At 38.1% G+C, this 24,185-nt stretch overlaps 8 protein-coding genes across 8 annotated transcripts; 5 read left to right on the forward strand and 3 right to left on the reverse strand.

Moving 5' to 3' along the window:
• Window positions 1–135: 135 nt before the first annotated feature.
• Window positions 136–700, forward strand: V1516DRAFT_628487 (hypoxia induced protein conserved region-domain-containing protein; the record flags this gene model as incomplete). The annotated part of the gene is made up of 4 exons (XM_066919844.1): window positions 136–176; window positions 241–311; window positions 370–575; window positions 644–700. 4 exons carry the CDS (start codon window positions 136–138, stop codon window positions 698–700), a joined length of 375 nt encoding a protein of 124 aa, XP_066775739.1.
• Window positions 701–808: 108 nt separating this feature from the next.
• V1516DRAFT_680087 (uncharacterized protein) lies at window positions 809–3,294 on the reverse strand. Its single transcript, XM_066923033.1, has 10 exons — window positions 2,942–3,294; window positions 2,843–2,886; window positions 2,650–2,794; window positions 2,478–2,598; window positions 2,294–2,424; window positions 2,209–2,249; window positions 2,058–2,160; window positions 1,896–2,008; window positions 1,749–1,844; window positions 809–1,703 (listed from the first exon to the last, which is right to left on the reverse strand). The coding sequence occupies exons 1-10, from the start codon at window positions 3,177–3,179 to the stop codon at window positions 936–938; spliced, it is 1,800 nt and encodes a 599-aa protein (XP_066775740.1). The 5' UTR covers window positions 3,180–3,294; the 3' UTR covers window positions 809–935.
• A 136-nt stretch (window positions 3,295–3,430) lies between these two features.
• V1516DRAFT_666044 (uncharacterized protein) lies at window positions 3,431–4,707 on the forward strand (the record flags this gene model as incomplete). The annotated part of the gene is made up of 5 exons (XM_066920716.1): window positions 3,431–3,475; window positions 3,529–3,648; window positions 3,697–3,780; window positions 3,829–4,074; window positions 4,129–4,707. The coding sequence occupies 5 exons, from the start codon at window positions 3,431–3,433 to the stop codon at window positions 4,705–4,707; spliced, it is 1,074 nt and encodes a 357-aa protein (XP_066775741.1).
• Window positions 4,708–15,362: 10,655 nt separating this feature from the next.
• On the forward strand, window positions 15,363–16,795 carry V1516DRAFT_687251 (glycosyl hydrolase family 76-domain-containing protein; the record flags this gene model as incomplete). Its single annotated transcript, XM_066923711.1, has 2 exons — window positions 15,363–15,453; window positions 15,507–16,795. The coding sequence occupies 2 exons, from the start codon at window positions 15,363–15,365 to the stop codon at window positions 16,793–16,795; spliced, it is 1,380 nt and encodes a 459-aa protein (XP_066775742.1).
• Window positions 16,796–16,901: 106 nt separating this feature from the next.
• V1516DRAFT_526240 (uncharacterized protein) lies at window positions 16,902–18,934 on the reverse strand. The gene is made up of 3 exons (XM_066919160.1): window positions 18,440–18,934; window positions 18,234–18,373; window positions 16,902–18,140 (listed from the first exon to the last, which is right to left on the reverse strand). Exons 1-3 carry the CDS (start codon window positions 18,638–18,640, stop codon window positions 17,009–17,011), a joined length of 1,473 nt encoding a protein of 490 aa, XP_066775743.1. The 5' UTR covers window positions 18,641–18,934; the 3' UTR covers window positions 16,902–17,008.
• Window positions 18,935–18,974: 40 nt separating this feature from the next.
• V1516DRAFT_680106 (uncharacterized protein) lies at window positions 18,975–19,752 on the forward strand. The gene is made up of 2 exons (XM_066923034.1): window positions 18,975–19,264; window positions 19,423–19,752. The coding sequence occupies exons 1-2, from the start codon at window positions 19,205–19,207 to the stop codon at window positions 19,537–19,539; spliced, it is 177 nt and encodes a 58-aa protein (XP_066775744.1). The 5' UTR covers window positions 18,975–19,204; the 3' UTR covers window positions 19,540–19,752.
• V1516DRAFT_666048 (isocitrate lyase) lies at window positions 19,636–21,300 on the reverse strand (the record flags this gene model as incomplete). Its single annotated transcript, XM_066920717.1, has 1 exon — window positions 19,636–21,300. One exon carries the CDS (start codon window positions 21,298–21,300, stop codon window positions 19,636–19,638), a length of 1,665 nt encoding a protein of 554 aa, XP_066775745.1.
• A 443-nt stretch (window positions 21,301–21,743) lies between these two features.
• V1516DRAFT_526249 (uncharacterized protein) lies at window positions 21,744–24,155 on the forward strand. The gene is made up of 3 exons (XM_066919161.1): window positions 21,744–22,155; window positions 22,207–22,292; window positions 22,357–24,155. Exons 1-3 carry the CDS (start codon window positions 22,024–22,026, stop codon window positions 24,032–24,034), a joined length of 1,896 nt encoding a protein of 631 aa, XP_066775746.1. The 5' UTR covers window positions 21,744–22,023; the 3' UTR covers window positions 24,035–24,155.
• Window positions 24,156–24,185: the final 30 nt, after the last annotated feature.

A 24,185-nucleotide genomic window follows, 5' to 3' on the forward strand; every position in this document is an offset into this window, starting at 1 on the left:
TGCTCGTTAGAGCAGTTGTATCTAAGTGTAATTTATTCAGCCCACTTTCACACTTACATAGATTACTATTGAAGCAACATTGTTTTGTCTAGGCCAAAAATATATTGTTGTTGATGTCTTACTAAGATAGCAAGAATGGTTTCACCCTCTAGTTTCGATGCATACAATCCCGATGAGTATGAAGTTAGTCCCGGCAGGAGCCGAAATCAAGGAATAGAGCATTTCATTAATGAACAATAGCGCCGTAGCTAATTTGACGGGATTTCCAAGAATCTGGTATAAATGCAAAGAGCAGCCTTTAGTTCCAATAGGTCAGTTCTTTTCTGTCCGGATTGAAGTTAAGTAGATTTTGGCTGACATGACGTTCAGGTGTTCTCGCCACTACCTATGCGCTTACTCGCTCTGCTATGGCGATTCGACAAGGAAATTCTAAACAAGCAAATCGATTTTTTGGTGCTCGTGTTTTGTTTCAAGGATTTACTATTTGTGTCTTAGTGGCCGGCTCTTATGCGATGGCAGCTGGTGATGGAAAGACAAAGGCTGAACTGGAGGCTGAAAAGGCAGCTCGAAGAAAGGTATCAACAAGAAAATATCTACAGATTCGGGTCAAATCTGAGCATGAATACTGACATTGAATATTTAGCAACTTTGGCTCGAGGAATTGGAACGCCAAGGAGCGGTATACAAGAAGGGAAAGTAGTCGAGTTGAATATAATGGATAGTCATCTTGGCCTGATTTCTCAGGCTGATCTTTCAATGATTGACCTTTAAACGCTGCAGTTATTTTCATCAACGTTTGTTATTGGTGTACTGGTCACGCTCTGGATTAATATTAAAGTTTGTTCGTTTGTATGTTCGTTTGTTGGTTAGTTCAATTCATTTTTATGGTTTTCAGTTTTTAATACGTATTTCTGTTCTTTCAGCGTATAGACAACTCAGATCTTCATCGACCGCTCGGAATCTTGTAAGGCTTCTTTAATGGCTCTTCTTGACAAGCACCAGTCAATATGTTGATTTACAAGAGCAGATTCTGCAGAGATTCGGTTACTACAGATTGGACAACATACCACTGGAAAGTCACGCTTCCTCGCTGTCGAGGATTCTTGCGCCTCGACAATATTCATAGCCTGAATAGCACTTCGCACCTGTCCTGAGCTTTCAGGGATATGAGTCTCTATTTCTTCACTTGATACTTCAACTTTAGCTGATTTGAAGGCATCCTGCAGCTGATGCTCACTAGAGGTTGCCCTACATTGATCGAGACCATTCGCTGTCAGGCTCCTTATGTACGTCCTCATAGGTCCTTCATAAGTCAAGTCCACAAGATCAGTAATTCTAACGCCTATTAGACGAATTTTTATAGGCATCACCGCATCCAACATCACTGTCCCTAACTTGAAGAATTCGGCAGAATTTGATAGCGGCTTGGAAACCGGTTTCGAGCGAGAAAATGATTCAAATGTATCCTTTTTGAATTTTATTCCAAATTTGCGACCTGCAAGCTTCAATCTTTTACATTCCTTCTCTAAATCACAGCAGACTTGGAGAAGTTTGCTTCGTAAAATCTCCCTATCGCTTGCTGCACTAAATGTAGTTTCACAACCCACTGACTTGCGTTGAATCTGATCCATAGGCTTTATTACAGTGGGTCCTAGACCTAGATAGCATTCAAGCAAAAAAGAAAACGTCGAGCTGCTCATTACCTGCCTCGTTAGTACTGAGTGCTTATCATCTCAGAATAACCTCACTTGATGCAGAATATTTGACTTCGGTCCTATATCACCGCATACTAATACTTGCAAAGCATTCAGTTGACGCTCAAGTACATATCCTACTCCAGTGAGCTGGTTGTTGTTAATTTCGATACTGAGACAGAAGTCGAGATTGGATATTACCTTTCGGACTTGCAGTGTAGCCATAAAATTCATCACAGCTTCCCGATCATTTTCAACTTCAAACTGTCCATTCGGTTTATTAATATTTGAAGCTATCTTTGCCACGCGTGAGTCTATATTTGTTAGCATTAATGTAAAATAGCTGGTTATGGGGTTACTTACTGGGACCAATACCTGCGCTAACGGTCACACCAGTTTCTCTAAAAATTCGATTTCTCATATTGTTAATAATTTCGGATCTTGATTTATTACTATCTTCACAGTACTGTTCTAAGTTAGCAAAGTCGAGCTGAATGCTCCTTGATGACCTTACTTTAGTGATGTTCATATAAGCCTCATCTAGCGTCATTGCGCCTAGAGTGGTTAATACCATATCGAAATAAAATTGAAAATCATACATAAATTAGAATCATATTCCCGAAGAATTTTTTTAATCTGGTTTGATTTCTCGATATATTTCGGAAAGTTGAGGGGAAGAACTGTCAATTGAGGACAGATCTTTTTGGCAACGAACTCAGCCATTGCAGAACTAAACTAATGAGTCAGATGAACTCGAGTACTTCAAGATTCATAAACTCGTACCGAACACCAAACTTTCTAGCCTCATAATTGCAGGTACACAAAACTCCACCGCCAACAGCAAATGGCTTTGTCTTTAACTCCGGAAAGTCCAATTCTTCAACACTCGCGTAAAAAGCATCACCTTCGGGTTTCAGCTAAATAGCCTAGATTATCAATGAAAATGTGTACTAACAGTCCAGATGAACAATAGTTTGGTCTAAAACTCGAGTTGATTCGGCCTGCTTCATTAAGACCTTAACTCGTTGCTGAGCAGCAGTAAGTTCTTGCTTCGAAACGCTTGCTGCAAGTCGCAAAGTAGCGTGAACTTTCTTCGTAAGCTGAAATCATTAGTATAAAAAATTTAATATATCTACAAGAAAATTTACCTCCCGTTCTTGTTGACGTTGACGTTCAAAATACTTGCTCCCCTCTTGATCATTTAGTAACGCCGCGGAGAAAATGGGCTCAAAATTGTTCGCAAGTACCTGAAGCTCTGTATATAATTTGACTTATTGCATTCTGATCAACACCACTTTGTCCTGACTTTGACAATGACGGGCCTAAAAGACGATGATGAAGCTCGCCTTGACTCGAAGATGGACCAGAATCTGCGTGGACTCTAGGTGGTTCCTCAGTGCTGATATCAAATTCCAGAGCAGAAATTCTACCAGCCGACTGGGAGTCCATTGAGGCACTGCAGTCAGAATCCCATTCGAGATCCATAATAAGAAGAACTAGGCATCAATTAGTGCCTGGATTGAGATTGCGAAACCTTCCAAGACCGAATTTGAACTATACGCTTCCCGACAAGAGACATTTATACAATTATGAACACATACCTCAGGTACATCTGAGCCGCAAATTATTGGGAGTATGTCATGGGGTTCTGCTGAATTTCTGTGGAACTAGTCAACATCTAAAGTAGACTTGATAGATGAGCGAAGTGGACTTTAAAGTAGCAGAATAACAAAGTAATGAGTGCCAACTCAGTGAATCAGCAAATGAGTGCAAAGGATGAGGTAATGCTTTTTCTTTGACTTTGTTTGCACGGCGTATAATTGACTTGTCATAGATCATAGTGGCTTATGAACAATTCTCTCAATCGTTGCTACGACATTACACATGCACAATCTGCGTTAGTTTAATGTTTGTTCCATGCATTACGGAATGTGGCCATTGCTTCTGCTACGAGGTATGCTTAGGTTCTATCTTTATCTCGAGTATATCAATAACAAAGCAGTGTCTTTGGCACTGGCTAAAGCGGCAGACAACCTGTCCAACTTGTCGAGGTGTGATCCAGAAAGTTCCTTTACGCTCTGTTCAGGTAAGTCGAAGTCAGATTTAGAAGCGATATGTATTACTAAAATAGAAGACTGGCCAAACTACTTCTATGATCTTGGAGAATATCTTTTTATTTGCTCCTCAGGAAGATGCAGCAGAGCTTGCAGCTCGTCAAGAACAAGCAGAATCTCTATTCTCCCAGCATAGGCGTGGGAAAGAGTCGCTATTTCCCTGTGTATTTCAGAGTTCATCTAATATTCAGATTAGAGATGGATTTCCTTCTTTTTATGATGATGATGAAGATGGCGTTCGACGTTGTACGCTTTGTCATTGGGAGGTTAGTATGAGCTTTGTTAGTTGAAGGCGGATATACTCATAACTGACTCTCTAGGTTGAAGGAGACCACTGCAATAGATGTTTCGGCTCCGATTCTCCGGATAGTGATAATGTATGGGAAAATTATAATGCCAGAGGGGGTCGAATACCTAGAGATCATAACGAGATTCACCGTGAACATCATCGAGTTACATTCGATCGCGGTGCAAACATGGTTAGAGCTGATATTGCTGAGATGTCGACACGAAGTTATGTTCAAGGTATAATGCATGAGGTGTCTGACTCAGATACTGATGTTTCAGATCTAGACTCATGGCCAAGAGATTTGCAAGGGCGAAGCACTCACCGATATGGCTTACGGGATGGGAGTGGTTCGGACTCAGAACTGGAAACTGAAGATTCTAATATTGAAGTTGTGGAGGAGTCTGATTTGTCTGATGGCTTTGTTGTTGCTGACGATGAAGAAATCGAATATGACGAAGATGACGAAGATGCCATTGATATTGATGATGATTCTTCAAACGTGGACTATTATGAAAATTCTGGCATCTATGAAGAGGATGGCGATGGCGAAGAGGAAGATGAAGACGTTGCTGATGAGGACGAAGAAGTTTATGAATATATTCGTCACTAATACACCCTCTGTTGATTTCAGATAGATTAGTCGATTTGCATTTCCCTAGCCTGTCGTCTTTCAAATATCTGAGAATCATGGAGTTATTAAAATGGCATCAAACTGATGAATTTTTTCAATTTTACATCAGATTATTGCTGATTGTATTGCCTTGTACGAAGAAAGCCTCCTGCATTTGACAAATACTGTTTGTTATTAACTGGCAAACCGGATTATAGCGAAGGACACGGTTTTTTAGTGGATGGCATTCCCTATATGCTCTGGGTGCACTTCGTTTTGGTGAAACAGCTTTTGGTTCAAAGACCGCGCAGCTTTCCATTTACCGAAGCTTCTTTCTCAATAAAATTGCAAGGAGATATACTGGCAATGAAAGTAAAGTTCTATTCTCATTGGGCATAGTCATTATTTTAGTTTCATATTAAAAAATCGGATTTGGCTTCATGATTTAATCTTCAATGCCGCTGATTATTAATCTTGAGCAATGGTTCTGTTTATTCAGGCTTGATATTGGAGTTCGCAAAATGGGACTATTATAATATTGGGTTGACAGACAAAAAAATAATATATGGACCAACCCCAAAATCATTATATTAGTAATTAGTGGATTTAGCGAAGGTTAATGAAAGATCATTAGGATTCAGATGAATCAAGTAGAATAAAAAATTTCAGTTCATCTAGTTAATGAATTTTTAGTACTAATTAGTTATTTCAGTAAGCAAAAGATACGATGGCATTATATACACAAAATAACCTGCTTAAATTCAACGTCCGTGCAAGCGAAGTTATTCTGAGGTTAGCTAGAAGAAGATTTTACACTAGGATCATGGAATTAAGTAAATATTAGTTTTAATATGACAGCATAAGTATGGCCTCTTAAAATAACAAATCATAAATAGATATAGTACTGTGCTAGGATTATTAAACCGAAAAAATGACTAGTTCGAAAAATAGTTAAATGGGATGCATATTGCACGAGATTGTAGAACTCTTACATTCAAGAACTTTTAGAGCAGGAGCTTCAATATTAAGCTCGTGGCCTTGAATACGGAAGTGCACTGATTATGGGTAGTTTTAGTTACGGTGTGTATATTCACATTGAGTGTGCAGGTCCATAAGGAACCATATCTCGATAGACTTCAGATTCAGTCATTATCAGTGCGAATAAACTACAAATCTGAAAATTTGCCTAGACTGGAAGCATTCTATAATTTAAAGTAATTCATCGAAAAATGATTTCCATTACTTTATTCAATCTAATAATTAAGCTTATAGAAAGCGAAAGTCTAAGTTATACAGTAAATTATCGCAATATTAACTCAGTACTTGCCTGGTAATTTTATAATCCTTCAAGCTATACAGATCTTCGAATATAGTCTATTAGTTCTAAAAATTACATTGTTCTGTAACGACTGCCTATCAAATATTTGGGATGATCAAGTATTGGGTACGTTACTGAGACTAAATTCGCATATAATTATAAGCTCGAAATCTAAAATTAGTCAAAAAAATGTTTGGCTACTTGTGGATCAATAGACTCAATATCGAGGACAAGTATCTCAGACTGAAAAAAGTTTCTTAGACAGGTCTTTAAGAAATTTATCTCATATGCTTGCTTAAGTCTATTTATTGATCAATAATTACGACCCAAATTTTTTATGTATTTACTATATTGTTTAAATTTGGTTTATTAAGACTACAATTTTAGAGATTGCTTTAAGCTGGCTAAATTAATATACTAAAGAGCTTTAAGATGACAATTAGCAAATCTAAATTAGGCTGAGTAAAATTGTCATATTATTGTTTTATCCCCCTTTCAACCAATTTAAGCCTTCACATAAATTATATACTAACGGTGATCGCCTTTCCCAGATGACTGACTATATTTTCGAAATTAGTAGCAAAATCTGGAAGATTGCTTTTGATATCGTCAAGTCACACCGTCATTCATTAGCTTTCTGTTAAGCACGCATATTTCTCACCATTATCAAGGGACTTTCAAACCTTTCTAGACTAAATAACAGACATTTTGAATGCGATCTAAGTCACAGTTAATGAGCAAAGCAACTTCCAATTATGAAATTTGTTCGATGTTATGGGGAACCAATAAATTCCCTTCTACTAAGAAAAAGTGATGTAACGTTATTTTGTTTGGAAGTCAGCTAAATTTTTTATGGTCTAAAATGGCGTATTCAGGAGATGTCTTATTTGCAGTTGAGTTTCCTACAATCGATGAACAGCTTGCCAAATGATTAACGATTTGGGCATATGTTCCACAACATTAGAAGAGCGATTCGTTTGTCTCTATGCGGTTCAACAATATTCAATCATGAATCCGAATATAGATACATTATTACCTGAATCGAGTTACTTAATAATCCTTTCTTTAGCGCTGCAGCTGTTTTCAGAAGCTTGAAAGATGATAATTATAACTTATGCACCGTTTTTCTAGAATATCTCCCTAATTTTGGAGCTCAGGATTCTGCATGCAGCTTCAATTAAATTAGAAGTAGACAGACAGAATCCCTGACAGCCGTAGATTCCGAATGTACAATCCTTAGTGTGATCTAGCTTTAGTTTGTAAGATGGATAGAAGATAACTTCAACAAAGCAAAAATTTAAAATATTGCATTTCTCACCATCTACTTTATAAAAATTTCAATAAGCCCTTCTTTGATAAGACATTGAAAACAAATTTGAAAGTGCGTAAGTGGCTGTGATGACGAAAAAACCCAACTTTGTTTTTAATTCATTTTAAGATAAAATGAAAAAATGCGAGGAAATTACAAAATCTGTGCAAAAAGGTTCAATTATAAAAGACTATGGCGCTCTACCCAAGCATAGCGGAAACAATGAGTATGACTGATGAGTTAAGACGGAATGCGAGCTTAAAGATATTATGACTGCTACCGGAAATGAATTAAAAGTAAACAACCGTTTGGCAATTAGGCTGCGAATGCAGGCTGGTAAAAGTTGGAGGATCAACTAATAGTAATTGAATCTTCGAGGATGCCACGTGAAATGTATGCCGAAACAGGGAAATCTGATTTCTAAATGGGAATGTATTCCATAAATAGAGAATTGTATGGTGCAATACACGGAGAACTTTAAAAATTTTTCTTCTAAGACAAAAATTAGCTGTGACCTCAAAATCAAATTGAAATAATTACATTCCAAGCTCTTGCAACGACAGTAGAAGGTCAAAGCTCATTCGACAAAATATTGGAATGCAAATTAATGTAGGAAAGTCAACTATAGCATAGCAATAACATTGAAAGCTGAGTAACTGAAAAGTTTTTCTAATACTCCTTAATTAATCTTAAATTAATTAGATTACCGAACTGAGGTATGTTAAGTGGATATAATAATGCTTACAATAATAAATGGAAACTAAGCTTCAAAGCCTTCTTGATATGTTGTACTAAATAGCCAAGTATTCAAATGAATATTTGATCAGTACTAGCGTCATGATACTTAGGCCACTCAATTTTGGAACGAGTGCAATAATTTAAGGCTCTTTCTATTATTGATCATGTCCCCATAAATTTCTCACATTCTAAGATGCAAGCGGAACGTTCAATTGGATTTGATCTTCAACAATAACCAAGCCAAGCATCGAGCACAATTTTTCTACACTCGGATTTAGTATCCAGAAGATGATTCATGAGCATTATACAGAAAATTTTAATCAATTTGTAGGAGCCTATAAGCGTGTAACTGTTAGCTACTACTTATTCAACTATTCCCTTGAAGTGGGATATTAGTATCTGAGACTTCTAATTATTTCTGAGTCCAATAAGATCCATCTCCAATATTGACATCAAACGCTCAAGAATCATCAGGAATTGTAGGAATACCAAAGTAATAATAATACATTAGCAAGCTTCTTTGCACTGGCATTAAAGCGACACAAATTTTTCATGCCAGTACAAACGAAAGCATATATCTCCAGACAGTTAAACTGGTTCGCAAGTAACGTCCTTTAGTGATGAAGCCTCCCGCGATTGCTCATATTAAAATTTAGCATAATTAATATTCAGAACAGATTCACTTCAAAATACAAACAAAACTTTCTTTTGCAAAGATTTCATGTTTGTTTTACGTGAAAAAATTCTATTGTTTAAAATAGCTCTAACCGAAGAGCAACATCATATGTTGGAAATGCTATCTGTGGAATAACTACATATCCCAAACTTATTTCAAATATTTCTATCATCCTTAATATATTTAGGTGCACCGCTTTTTATGAATATATGTTTGTTCCACTGTGAGACAAAACATGGAAGAGATAAGGCTTTTAGGACATATTTCCTACATCAGATAAAAGCTTTATTAGATATATGCTAATAATAAATTGGAAATTATCTTCTTGAAATCGGCATCAAAGCCAAGTCCAAGAAGCATTAAATTTATATAAGTCGTTTTGAGATATACAACTTATATTTGCAGACTTCTAATAGCTGATAATCCAGATAATTTTACAAGAATTAGATTCCATACAAAACTAGCTGATTTCGTATGTTATTTTGTGAAAGAACCCCACGAATACTCACTACTTTAATTTATGCTCAACTTTCTAGAAATATATATAGCTAGTGAATTCAACAAAGCGCCCTGCTAGAATGCATTGAAAAAATATAATACAATATGTCACTAGGCTTTCACTAGCTATAGTACGTTTTGAAATTCAAAGCACATTTATTTCACTGGAAACTCTATGAAGGCATTAAAGTTTGATTTCTTGATAGTCAAGCAGAAGCAATAAAATTTCAAAACCGGTAAATCTATAATAGACAAATCATTTTCAAAACTTGGAAATAGCATCTAAACTTGACAAGAACCAGAAACCACACCAGCTCTGGTATGCATTAAACGCAGGCATCAATTAAGTTTGCTTAAAAGGTTTTTTTATAAACCATGAAGTGAAAATGTTGTTCGCTTTTCAAAATCAGTGGATTGTGAGTGAACTCTCTCTCTGGCGTCAAGATTATTTATAATAATTGTTTATTGAATGAAAAATTTATTATTTACATTTACGGTTTCCATGCGTTACTGTGAAAGCTAGCAAACAAAGATTTTGAGTGACATTTTTTCACCCTACTGATTGGTAAAGATTTGGTTGAAGTACACTCCTGGCTGTAGCTTCTCTAGTTTCATCAAAATCTTTTTTATTTCCTGTCTGAATATATTGATGTGATAATTCTTAAGGTTGAAATTGATCAAAGAGCCTGAATTTTTGCCATGGGTTTTTTTAATTACCGGAACCGAAATTTTGTGAATTATATTTAGAATGTTATTTCCCGATTAATTGCTTATGGTTTGTTATTCTTGGAATTTGTGATAGCGACTAGCGAATTTCTTTTAAGGCTCTCCATTTCTGAGACAGCTCAAAAGTAAATAGTTATTTATCAGCAGTGACAAAATAAATTATTTGCGGATTCAGCTTTGAAGTCAGTCTTAAATGCATCCAAAGCCATACGCAGTCAGATAATTCAAAAATCAAGTACGCTTTTGCAAGTATTTTAGACATCATTGGCAAAAACCTTTTGCTAATTCCTAGTGGTCGGTTATCTTCTTGAGCTAGGGGCATCAGTTAAGTTTGAAAAATTGGGCACAAGTGAAAATAGCTAGAACTTTTGCCATTTGAATATATGCGGCAAAGAATTGATTTACTGAATTGTTACAAAACCGAGTTAAGCTGCTATTGTGAAAAATTTCTTCTTTTTTTTAACAGTTTATCTGAGTGAAATTGCGGATGTCGATTTTTAGAGATTAGTTCATAATAGATAAATATAAATAGTTAAAAGTATTATAAATGTGGTTAAGTCCATAAAATTAATTACACTTCACCGTGCTGATCTGCACAAGGACACCCATAATGCATTTGTTCAAATCCGGTTTAGAATGCTTTTCGCATTTTATTATTCGATATTAGTCAGATGTCTCATAAAAGTTTTGATATAAACAAAGCCAATAAAAAAGAAATAAAGTCCATACCCACAATTGGAACTCTTCAGTCTCGGATTCAGACGAAGAGAAGTGCGCAACTCTGGATTAGTAACACAGAAATTTACGATTTTTGTATCAAATATATTTTCTATTGTATTGTTATTTGATTTATCAGTAGTAAATCGGGATCAAAGGTCAAAAAAATGTCAAATACATGAATGTAAAAATGGCTCGTAAGCAAAATTGAACTCACTGCTTCCGCCAACTGGGTAAATATTTACATCCCAGATACAGATAGCGCTCTCTCCAAATAAATTCTAAGCGAATAATATCTGTAAAGTATGAAAGCTGAGAGAGCAATAAAAGCAGTGATAAATAAATTTTCAATTAAGTCATTTGATATATCTAATTATCTTGCTATTTCGCTTAACACTTTTTAAACTGAAACTAATCACCAGTTCCTTCTAAGCCGTAAAAATTATCAAATACAATAACTAAACAAGCAAATCGAACGGCAAAATATAGTAAGCAAGTGGTGATCCCGCAAATTTCACTTAAATATCTTCTCATGTGCCTGTCCAGTTGAACGAAATACGGACCAACACAGCTCATCCATGGGCAAACGCGATTACCTGATACTATTCGGTGTAAGTGTAGCGCTAATTGTGAAAATTTCTATTGATATATAGAGACAGCGGTTAGTTGAGCTAAAAGTGAAGTGTGGATTTACATAATGCACTACTTGATTGATCATGATGCATTTATAATAAACGTAATAAATTAAAAAAAATTTGATTGAATTATCCAAAATCTAGTTTTGAGAATCAGAGCATAAGATGCGATCACGAGTGGTCTTGTTAGATATGAGAGAGTGGACAACTATTTCATTTATCTTAGCAAAATCTATAGCTTACAGTTTTCTGCTTAGATCTTCTACTGGTCAGACAGATTCAAGTATTTCTGCTTGCCAATTTAAACATTTTTTCACTTTAACAGACCAATATGATCGATTAATCTCAATATTCTGTTAAGATTATCGATGCCGTTTTCAGAAATAAATTACAAAAATGATATCTAGCTTATCATTTTTTCGCAGTTTACAATGGGAGTGCAGAATACATGATCTTGCAATCCTTGCATTCTAAAATGAATTGAATTTTGTAGACTGATATTAAAAAAACTATAATGTCAACTAATGCCGCTTGTCTAAAACAAACACATGGTTAACAGTATCCAAGCCTGCTGAGAGTTTCTTCTTGAGCAACCTTGACTGCACTACTTTTACGCTACATCTAGCTGATACTAGAGAGGTTTTTATTTTTATTGTTGCCTGCACAACTTCCACAAAAAAAATTATTTTCAGATCTGCTTTTGAGGGCTGAACTAATTATAATATCTGCGATTACAGTCTCGAAACTCAGCTAAAAAAATTTCGCACGCTTGTAGGTATTTTTATTCTAAGTAGTACAGCTGATTAAAATAAGAAGCAATACTCTAGTGCTTCCAGATTTATAATGCGCTTCCTTATCCTATGCTTGTATAATTCATAATTTTCTTGAACTGAGCGACTCATGCAGGCTCCTCACTACAAAGTTCTAAGGTATAAAACTCAGATATTTTCTTGAGTACTTACTTATTATGTTTGGTTATTGAGCCTATCAAAATTCTCAGTGTGAAGGCATTCCGTCGATTTATTGTTTTGAAAGGGATTTCATTTATAATTCAAAATGCAGGGTTAAATTTGAATTGCTATTAGGATTCTTATTCTTCAACACATAAAGTTTTTGGAGATCATCAATGGCCAAGCTTAATAAAATATTTCTAAAATTTGATTCATATAATAAATAGGTCCGTATTCTTTGAACTCCTGCAATACTTCATATGTAAACGGCGAAACTCTCCTTGAATAGGAAAATGGGAACAATTTTTACTGTGAAATGGGGTAAAGCAGATGAATTTTGTCTTAATCATAAAATCAAATACTTTGAATGATGATCTAGCATAAATATTTTAATATTTTTGTATTCATTGTTCATAATTCATAACTGGTAATTTTTTTATTCACAAAAACTTATGCAAAAATAAATGCGCTTTTTAAAGAATCTGGCTAGTTGCGAAAATTGCCTTCTCACGAATATTCGTTCGTACTTCTAAATAAGATGAAGAAGCATTTTACATAATAAGAATGATGGTAGATTTTTCAGATTCCAATCGCACGTAATGTCCACCACAAAAGAATGCTTTGGTACTCTCGCTTAGATCTAAAGTATAGTTGTTGTTTAAGTTCCTATTGGTATGGTTAAATATGGTCATCAAATGAGCAGCAACTTATGATTACTTAGCAGGTGGGAAGTGCAAGAAACTGTAGTTAGATTTTTTCAGATAAACTGACCGACATAGGTGGCCATAAAACTTTGAATATTCGATCTTGCAAGTCTAAAATTCAAAAATCCCAAAGCTGCTCGCCATTTAAATGAAAACTACTACAACAAAAATAATTTTAAATATTCACCGCAAAAATACAAAATGAAAATTTTTATTCAGGTCCAGTACACAATATATTATGAACAGTTAGCTCGAAACTGCTATACGCTCTTTGCTCGCATGATATCATTAGCAAAATCACTTCTAAAATTCAGCATCCAAAATCACAAGAATGTAGAAGGATCGTATAAAACAAATCATTAATTAGAAATTTGAGAGCCTAAGGAGTCTAGAAATCGTGATACGGTATTTGTTTCTAAGACAGTTCAAAAACCATGATTAAACTAGTCGACAATAAAATTTGATCACTATAAAGGTTTATTTAATGCTGAAAAATTTAATTCGAATCTATTTATTTTTGAGATATCCTCTAAAGGGAAGTTCTTTCTTTGATCTCGATTCTAGGTATATTAAATTTGGCTAGCATAACATTACACTATATTGAAGCAATCATGTACTTACTTCAATTAATTGCAGCCCTTATCAGAATTCGAGCTACTCTAGCTATCTACTCTTTAAGGAGGATTTTAGCAACGCTCCAATTTAAACTGTTCTGTTTGTCTTGGATTATAAAACTGATGATTTTGTGAATTATAGATCTCACAGAGGTCAATGGTGGCCAAAAATCAATTTTAAAATCGTCAGCTTCAAAATATTAAACTTCGGTAATGATTTTTGAATAATGAAATTCTTCGACTCAGTTCTTCTCGGCATGAATACCTTAACGGATATTGACAGAATTATTTCATCCATAGTTTTAAATTATAGACTGACAGAATATCGCATTACGTATACCAAGTAGCTTAGGAACCAATGATTCTATACCTTAGTTCAGTCTTCGTCCTAGTGCTGATCTTCCTTTATAATCATACTTTTTTTCTGGTACTGAAATTTTTCTACGATTTCAGGGAAAGTTACATCATTACAACGCTTCAAAACCCCAATTAATACTTGAAAATTAGGCCAAATATTGGCATACTTAATTTCTTCTTAAATCTATTTCGGTAAGAATTGTCTATTTTGACTCTTCTTGGACTGAAATCTTGAATAGAACAAAGAAATTATTTATTGGGCCAGAAACACAATAAAATTGATAAATTTGGTTGCAAGGTAATTGTGACCCACACTATCCAAATCTAAAATGCAATATCTCTTACTCTTTCCCTATTTTTGCTTGTTCTATTTCTATTAAAACTACTTATTAAGTCATTAATTATATCAACTAGTGCGCGTAAAGAACAATCTAGATTAGTTGCTACAGAGGTCTAGATAAAGATTATTTATCTGTTGGAGGCTCCATATTAATAAAAATTCCAAATTAGTCAAATAATAATCGTTGATCCTGCAGCTTCAGTAATACCATCATCTAATTAATCATTTTCATATTGAGCTTGCAAATGTTTGTCTTTTAGGCTCTCTAACCGAAAGTACGCATTGGTTGGGAACAATTCGACACGTGCAAGCAGCAGAAGAGCCCTATATATTGATTATAGTTTAGAAAACGGGTCGAGATTTCGACAGTTACCGGTCGATCCGAGATCACACAGTAATTAAACCACTGAGCCCATGAATCTGAGCAGATCTAATAAAGCGAAAATACTTTTTGCCCGATTATATTTCCAAGATACTTCGCAGACTATATTCGTAAATGCAGTTCGACAGGAAAGTCTATTTTAAGAATTATAACTTGTTTATATATTTAAAACTAGGAAATGGTGGTGTACCATATAGAGTAAGTGCTGAAAGTTTATCACCAGCCTACGAGCAATCATTTGGGAAGATTAATTAGATTACTATCCTAACCAACTTAGGAATAACACAAACAAACCCTGCCTCTTAGGCTTGTATCATATAACATCCGTGATGTTTGAAGTGTAATTTTTTTACTAGTTTACTACTCTTCTCAAGATGATTTATTACTGAACTCACTATCTGGAGGTGTAGTTTCTCTGTTCAAATAAGATTTTCACAGCGAAGAATGATAATCTAGATTCAACGCTGATAGAATATTGCGATTTCAATAACCTTGGCATTTGCTATACTCTACTCTGGCCACGTTTCGGATAATTTGACTGCTCTACTGATTTAAAGTAAATCGCTATTCGCCCGATTTTTTTTTTTAGTCGTATTATTATTTTGTGTTTCTTCGTTTCATTGTACGATTAAGGCAGAAATCTTACCGGCAAAGCCAGAGGAGGTTGTCATCTTCAATCTTCAAGAGTATGATGACGTGCACATCGCCACCTTTATTACTACTTTGCCTTTTGACATTAGTATCGACTGCAAAATCTTTAGTAATTGATGTGAATGATGAAGGTATGTTTTTTCTGTGATTCACATTTATCTGCGATCGAACTAATTTTATGAAGCATCGATTAAACATGCATCATTTGTCTTTTCTCATGGTTTGATGACCTATTACAATGGAAATCAGTCTGGAGAGGTGCCAGGGATGTTTGTGAGCCCCTATTATTGGTGGGAAGCTGGTGCAGCTTGGGATACTTTAATAGGTTATTGGTTTTTGACTGGAGACACTACCTATAACGAGATAGTTAAATCATCACTACTTTACCAAGTTGGAAGTGACAATAACTATATGCCCACCAATCAGTCGACTACGGAAGGAAATGATGATCAAGGTTTTTGGGGATTTGCTGTTATGACTGCTGCTGAAAGAAATTTTTCGAATCCTTCATCTGATGAACCGCAATGGCTAGAGTTAGCCCAAAAGACGTTCAACTCCATGGCGGCTAGATGGGATACATCTAGCTGCGGAGGTGGCTTGAGATGGCAAATATTTCAGTTAAATAATGGTTATACGTACAAGAATACTATTTCAAATGCAGCACTATTTTTATTGGCGGCTCGTCTCGCACGGTACACTGGCTTACAGAAGTACGTTGAGTGGGGAGAGAAGGTCTGGGACTGGATTGAAGATGTGAAATATTTAGATACGGACACATATTATTTTTACGATGGAGCCGACGTGGCGACGGAGTGTGAAGACTTAGATTATTTGCAATGGAGTTACAACGCCGCTATTTTTCTAGCTGGTGCTGCATATCTGTATAACTATACTGAGGATGCGACATGGCTAAACAGAACGTTGAGCACACTTTCAAGTATTTCCATATTCTTTTATCCTTCAACTGGAATCATGTATGAAGCTGCTTGCGAAACGGTAGGTAAATGCGACACAGATCAGCTTTCCTTTAAAGCCTATTTGGCAAGATATATGGGTGTCACTGCCCAACTGGTCCCTGAGACATATTCTACAGTAATGGATCACTTCACCACAACAATTAGAGGTATCGAGCAATCCTGCGTGGGTGGTACAGATAATGTTACTTGTGGAACAATATGGTTTAATGAAAGTGGATGGGACAATACCTGGGGTCTAGGACAGCAAATGTCAGCTCTAGAAGTTACGCAGAATTTGCTCATAGGAAGCAAGGACTCTCCATATACAGCTGACTCTGGAGGATCGTCATCCGGTCTTCCAAATGGAACGGATGGCAACGACAATAATGGGTCCTCATCGTCCGACAGCTCAAGTAGCTCAAAGGTAGTTTCAAGAGGAGAACAAGCGGGAGCTGGTGTCTTAACGGCAGGAATTTCCATATCGATGATTCTATTGTTTTGGTGGCTCATTGTTTAAGATGAATTTGTTGGGTGTGTCAATATGTAAACATGCATATTTTATATGAAGTGAATAGGAGTTTTAGGATCATTTAGCTGACTATATTTGATACTGTTATTGGGCGTTATGGAAGGTTTTAGGATACATTCATCCACGTTTTATTTATTTGTATAATGTAAATAGGATCATAATAGATCGCGAGTAACTTTGACCTTTTATTTGATCAAAGCTTTATTTCTGTTCGTACAGATCAGCATACACATCAATGTCGAGATTTAAAACATCTGCCCCCGACTTCTTCAATATCGTGGATACTTGATCATCAGGGAAACGTCCGCGCAAATGACGTTCAAATTTTGCTAAGAGAACAGGGGTACCCTCTTGTCGACGGAGGCGATGACCGATCGGATAGTGAACTTCTTCTTCAAGCACAGAACCATCGTCAAGAGTTATCTTTACAGCGTTTCCAATAAACCTCTTGTCGGGAGCATGATAATCAACTGTAAAGGTGTGATCTTCATCACAGGTCATCTTGGACCGAAGTTGATCAATTTCAGGTTGGGCCGCAACAGTATCAGAGTAGTCGTCAGCAGTCAAACGACCGTACAACAAAGGAATTGCAATCATATACTGAATACAATGATCGCGATCGGCATAATTATAGAGAGGACCAGTCTTGTTGATAATGCGATTTCCTGCTTCTTGAGTTCTAATATGAATAGCAGTTATGTTCGCAGCCGATTTACCAAGACTAGAAAGCCTTTCATGAAGAGTCATAGCGCACTCAACGGCAGTTTGAGCATGAAACTCTGCAGGAAAAGAAATTTTGAACAGAACGTTTTCCATTACGTAGCTACCGTATGGACGCTGGAATTCAAATGGCTTTCCTTTGAATAGAACATCGTAGAAACCCCACGTTTTAGCTGTAAGAACTGAAGGAAGGCCCGATTCCCCCTTTTGGACCATGAGAGCAAGATTCACAGCACGAGAGCCAGCATCTCCAGCAGCCCAAGACTTGCGAGAGCCAGTATTGGGCGCATGTCGATAGGTTCTCAAAGACTGACCATCAACCCAAGCTTGAGAAATGGCATCAATGGTTTGATCACGAGTTAGACCTAGCATCTTGGAAACGACAGCAGTAGTTGCTACTTTGACAAGCACTACATGATCGAGCCCGACAGCATTGAACGAATTCATGATAGCAAGATTACCTTGAATTTCGTGAGCTTTGATCATTCCCTCAACTACATCGATGACCTTGAACTGCTTTGCAAAAGGAATCTCTGAGGTTCCCGACGTTTTATAAGTTCTTGACAGCCAGTCTGCAACGGCTAAGATGCCCCCCAAATTATCAGAAGGATGACCCCATTCGGCAGCTAGCCAACAATCATTGTAATCAAGCCATCGAATAATAGTGCCAATAGAAAATGCTGCTCGCACGGGGTCAAGTTGATGAGAAGTGCCAGGTACTTTAGCACCTGTGGGAATGGAAGTTCCAGGGATTACAGGGCCAACAAGACGAGCGCAGTTATCATACTTGAGCGCTTCGAGACCACACCCTAAAGTGTCAAGGAAACAGAGACGAGCAGTCTCGATCTGGTAGTAATTATGTCAGTCAATTTGCCTTTAAAGCTATTTAAAATATGTAATGAGTGTACTCACAGCAACATCACTGTCGATTTTGTAGTCATGAATATAATCAGCAATATCGACAAGAACCTGGTCAGGCTTGGGACGAACATTGTCAGTTACTATAGTTGAGCGGAGAGCACACATTGAGGAGAAGTTGCGACCAGACCAAGCAAAGGAACGGACGGCGTAGAGGGAGGAATAGATACGAGGCAACGAACGAAGAGGGGCCATTCTTGGAGGCTAAGCAGATGGTCTCACAAAGAGAAGAGAACTAAGGATGAAGACGGCGCAGTCCAGAATATGGGAAACGAGATCTTTTAAACAAATGAGGAGAAACAGAGAGACCGCTTGTCGGTCCGGCGGCAATGAGCCGGGGACGACCCGCCGGCGGAAGTGGAGAAGATCATATTCCAAAGAAGTAATCGTGCAACAGCATATTCTAGTGTCAAATGGCGGGGAAATGTTACTATGCTGTGGGAATGTGCCAGGCAAACTTGTGTCTTGGACATCTGCTCACCCGGCATTCTAACGCTGCCCCGCATTTGATGCACCTAAATTATTGTGAGGCGTTTGTAGGGTTAACTTAGGATCCCCTCCCCCGCCGGCGGAAGCAAGCCCGGCAGATAGGTAAATTGTTTGTTAATGCATTAGTACTATGAAACTGTAGCAAACTTCAGCACCATAAAAGAGAAAATCAGTAAGAGTTCAATTCAGCCAGATCATTTACGAATTGTTTGTTCACAAGGCTGTCTTCTATTCAGATTTGATTTTACATCAAAAGTATTCGCAGATTCAATGAATCGTGGTCCGATAGTACTGTCTATCGACGAGGCAGAGTTCCTCTTGGACCAGTTGGTAAGTTTTTCCCCTCCCCCTCTATAGTCCTCATTATTCCGCTATCCTCTTGGATGGTTCTGTTTTTGTACGGGAATTCTTGACGATGTGAGGTGCCGTCTCTTCCGTTGTCTCGATTTCCAGTCTGCATACTGATTTGCTCTTTGAATTGAATTTAGCCTCCACCTTCAGGAGATCCGAATGACATGGCAACTAAATTACGCAATCGCTTACTTGAGTTTCTTCACGAGGTACGCAAGGGAGCTGAAGGTAATTCTGCAAACCAAACTAGCTAAGCATTTTGTGTAATCTACTCTATCCAAAGGTCGATATTAATTAAATATCAAAATACTATTGCTCTCAGCAACATTCACACACCGATTCAATGTAGTTTAGAAGCTATGCTCTGTTGAATCCACGCCTACACTACTCGTGCTGGCACTTCCTCCCTGCACATTCTGCAAAATTCCGTCGACATAATTAGCGCCAGACCATTTCTGATGCGTCAGAACATCGCAGCCTAGTTGCTTTTCCTTTCGCTGAACCAAATCCACATAAGCCTTCATTCCTTCGGTTTTAAATCTACTTGATAGCTCATACGTCATTGCTGCTCCACTATGGAGGCCAGCAAGTGAAATTAGCTGCAAGACGAACCCTGCTTCACCGAGCTTCCATACAAACTCCTTCAAATCTGTATCCGAAAATCCATGAGCGCTCCAATTAAATGAAGGACTAAGATTATAAACCAGCCATTTTCCAGGAAATTTTTTATGCACAGTTGCTGCTAGTTCTTGGGCTTGTTTCAAATCAGGCGATTTGGTTTCAATCCACAAGGCATCAGCATATGGAGCATAGGCCAATGCTCGCTTAATAGCAGGTTTCAATCCATCTCGAACATGATAATGGCCTTCTTTGGTTCGTGGAGCATCCCAGTCAAAATAAAATTCCTTCGCATAGTCGCCAAGATAATTATTGGCAACTTTCCGAGCATAGTAATTAGATAATCCACAAGATTCAGAGAGATATGATTCTATACTATCAGATTTTCCCGCTCGTGTTAGAGCTTCAGCAACAGCCTCATTGAAGGTGACTAAATGAGCGTCCTTCATCCAGCGACTTTCGAGCTCGTTTAATTCCGCAGAAGATATACCATTTTGTTCAGCCTCGACTAACTCTTGAGCAAGAGGCTTTCGATGCTCAGTAACTCCCAAAATGAATTCATGATCCGAAGGATCCACAGATGATGACAAGAGTTTGGCCGACTCGGCATCTGTTCGGGCAATGACAAGATTTGTCGAGCCCATGATGTCCCATTGCATTCGAGTTGCAATCAGACGAGAGATGTGAGTTGATGGGGGCACCACCACTTTACCAGCCAAATGACCGCATTTTTTGCCTCCATGTAATTGGTCTTCCAGATGAATAGCGGCAGCTCCTTTTTCTGCAAAAAGCTTTGCCAGCTTCATGACAGCAGATAGTCCGCCATGCCCTGTATCAGCATCCGCAATTATTGGACGCAAGTAATCTATGCGGCCCTTGCCGGATTGAAGCTGCACCGTACGTTCAGCAGAAGTCAGTGACATCCACTCATCCCAGGCTCGACGATCGTGAAGCTGCTGAGCACGGAATAGACGGTCTACTTGGTTTGGTACGGTATCGTAAGGATAGTCGCCCAAATCAGGCGATACTTCATTTGTCGTGGTCAAGACTGCCGAACAAGCCCATCCAGATACGTAGAGAACTTCTTGACTTGCTGCCATTTGCGTCATCTGCACAGGATCTATCGCCCCCATCGTATGCACAGGCAGTCTTTGCTTGTACCTCTCGGTGAATAAATTAAACAGCTTTTCAGCCTGAACAGACGATGGATACGGCGATGGAACACCCAAGGTTCCCCTCTTGATGGCAACATCTCGAGCAGAATAGGGTCGAGAAATGCCTGCAAATCTGGGAGATGCCCAAGACTTTTCGATTTCAGCAATATTCTGCGCTAAAAAGGCATCTTCGTCAGAGGCAGAAGGATAGGGGAATGAAGAGAGTGTATAAGCGGACGACATTACTGAGGAATGTAATGAAAACTGACGATTAGAGCTGGGGTAGAGCAATGAGTGCGGCTGGAAACGAGAGAATAATCGACAGTTGGCAGTCGCTTCGAAGCTTGAGGAGGAGGTATGGACAGAACGTCGAACGACTGCGCAGCGGAGCAGATAGCCAGTCATTGTAGAGACAGTATAGTAATTACGTAACGCAGAGATCGAGAATTAAACGGATTGGGGACGGCGAAAAGGCGATATTTATTGCGATGTTAATCACCACTGAGGACTGGGGAAGAAGGCAGTTGACAACAACGCGAGTAAAGAGGGGAAATGGAACATAACTCCACCGGAACAAGTTCTTCGCAGCTCCTTCCGTCCGCTGCATAGCACTACCGTGGACCCATATCCTGCCAAAAACGTACTTAGCTTCAAACTCGAACGAAGCAGAATAGCTTCACAGGTTTTCGAAATGGCCGTCGTAGCCGATCTGCTCACAGAAGACTTCATTATGCCCCGCCCCCGCACTTCTGTCCGGCCTCTCGATGAGCCGTTTAGCTTTTTCCCCTCATTTATGATTTGCCGAGGACGGACGGCACTCGGCAGTCAGTAAGAGAACAAACCACTTGGTAATTACAGTTCTCGAGTTCTGTTGCATTGGTTGGGTATGGATTAATCAGGGTCAAAAATATACAAGTTGTATAACAAACTGGGTGGAAACTTCGACGTCAAATAAAATTAGATTAAATGGCAAATAATCTCGATTTTAATACTTCATATGTCTCCAAATTTACATACGCAAATCTCGATGCTCTCCAGCGAGGAGTTTCTACTAATCCTCTCAGAATCATAGCCCACATCGATTTGGACGCCTTCTACGTAAGTCTATCTTCCTCCTCTCTTGCGAACACCTCGTCTAACATGTCTTAGGCTCAGTGTGAATCTATCCGTCTTGGTCTCTCTCATGATGTTCCGGTGGCTTGTCTCCAATGGGATTCTCTTATTGCCGTGAATTAGTACGTGCCCTTCCATTTCCCTCAGTCCGCCTACTTTCTGATTTACTCATATTTTTATTCCTAGTTCGGCCCGAGCTTTTGGGATTCAGAGACATGAAAAGCTTATAGAGGCAAAAAAGAAATGCCCAAATCTTGTAGCTGTTCACGTTGCTACTTGGAAAAGAGGGGAGGACTCTTACAGATATCATGAACAACCGGACTCATTTACCCACAAAGCTTGTCTGGATCCCTACCGCCAGCAGAGCAAACTTATTTTCGACATTTTCAACCGCAACTGTCCTAGGGTTGAATATGGAGGAATTGATGAAGCTTTTCTTGATCTTTCTTCTTTGGTCTATGATAAGGCTTCCAGGCTCTATCCCAGACTATTTGATAATCTAGCAGCTAAACGTTCATCTGGGGAGCTAGATCTACCATTGTTTATGCCTGGATTAACATTTCAAGATCTTACGTGGGTTGGTAACTTACTTCCGGTTTCACAGAGTTTTGAATCAAAGCTTGACTCTATTGGAGAGAGACTGGAGTTTGATTTGCTGACTAGAGAGGTCGACTGGGATGAAGTTCTCATATCTCTTGCCACTCAGATAGTCGCCGAAATTCGCTCTCAGGTATTTTCGGAATTAAAATTTACCTGTACGGCTGGAATTGCTCCGAATCGTACATTGGCTAAGCTATGTTCTGCATATAGAAAGCCGAATCAGCAGAATATTCTGCGCTCAGCTGCGGTTAGTAATTTCTTGCACTCTGTCCCCTTCACAAAATTTCGTGGATTAGGTGGCAAATTAGGGGACTCTATTGCTAAACATTTCGATGTACCTGAACAGGATTCTGTAGGATTCCTCCTGGGTATCCCTCAGTATGAGCTTGTGCGCACTTTGGGAGATGAAACGGGTACTTGGCTCTTCAATTTACTTCGTGGTCAAGATTTCAGTGAAATAAAAACACGATCTCAATCCCGTTCGATGCTAGCGGCTAAAAATCTACGGCCTCCAGTTGAATGTCACGATGAGCTAGTCCAATGGCTTAGAACTTTTTCAGCCGACATTTATGGTCGCATTTGTGAATTTGCCGCAGTTGAATCCTCATCTTCCAAATTAGAAGAACCACATAACAAGCCTAGTGTTTCAATTCCAAAAACAATAGGTATCCATGTTTTAATTAATGATTCTAGTTGGTCGAAACAGATTCCATTTCCGGCTTGCCAACCTGAGAACTTACTGGACACTATATTTCACTCAGCTGTTGTTGTTCTCAAACAAATTGAAAGTCAAAGATCTATATATCCCTGTAGACAGCTTAATCTAACTGTGTACGGTTTCAATGATACTGTGGCGAAGAATCACACCATCGACTCATTTCTAAAAAGTCGGTCGGCGGAGGGAGATGAGTTCAAACTGGTTCCGCACGCGGTAGAACCAGAGTCTGATAGACACAATCAAGAAGATACAGCGTTTTGTTCCCAACCTCTAGCCTTAGATTTTTCAGATAGTACTGACGAATCGCATGACCATGACTCGTTCATTTGTCCTGAGTGCCAACAATTGGTAAAATTTGCAGATATAGAGGAACATACGGATTGGCACTATGCAAGACTAGTGGAAAAGCAATTGGCTGCTAAACCATCTACATCTGTTTCTTCAGCAGCTGCGAATCATAAACATACAATCTCTACTCCAAATAGTAGTTCTTCTCAGTTTAAAAAAAAGCAAAAGCTGGAGAAAGGTCAAAGACGATTGCTGTAATATTTCTTGTTTCCACAATTACTCACTTCTGCTGCATATCTAGGCGTTTATTGCATTTAACGGTCTCCCTTAATTGGTTCCTAATTTTATGTGTGTTATTTGTGATTAGCAATTAATCAATTATGAATGAATATAGAATTCTTTGTAGGTT

This window comes from Lipomyces oligophaga (genome assembly GCF_038497815.1).
Source record: "Lipomyces oligophaga strain CBS 7107 unplaced genomic scaffold V1516scaffold_7, whole genome shotgun sequence".
Taxonomy (NCBI): domain Eukaryota; kingdom Fungi; phylum Ascomycota; class Lipomycetes; order Lipomycetales; family Lipomycetaceae; genus Lipomyces; species [Lipomyces] oligophaga.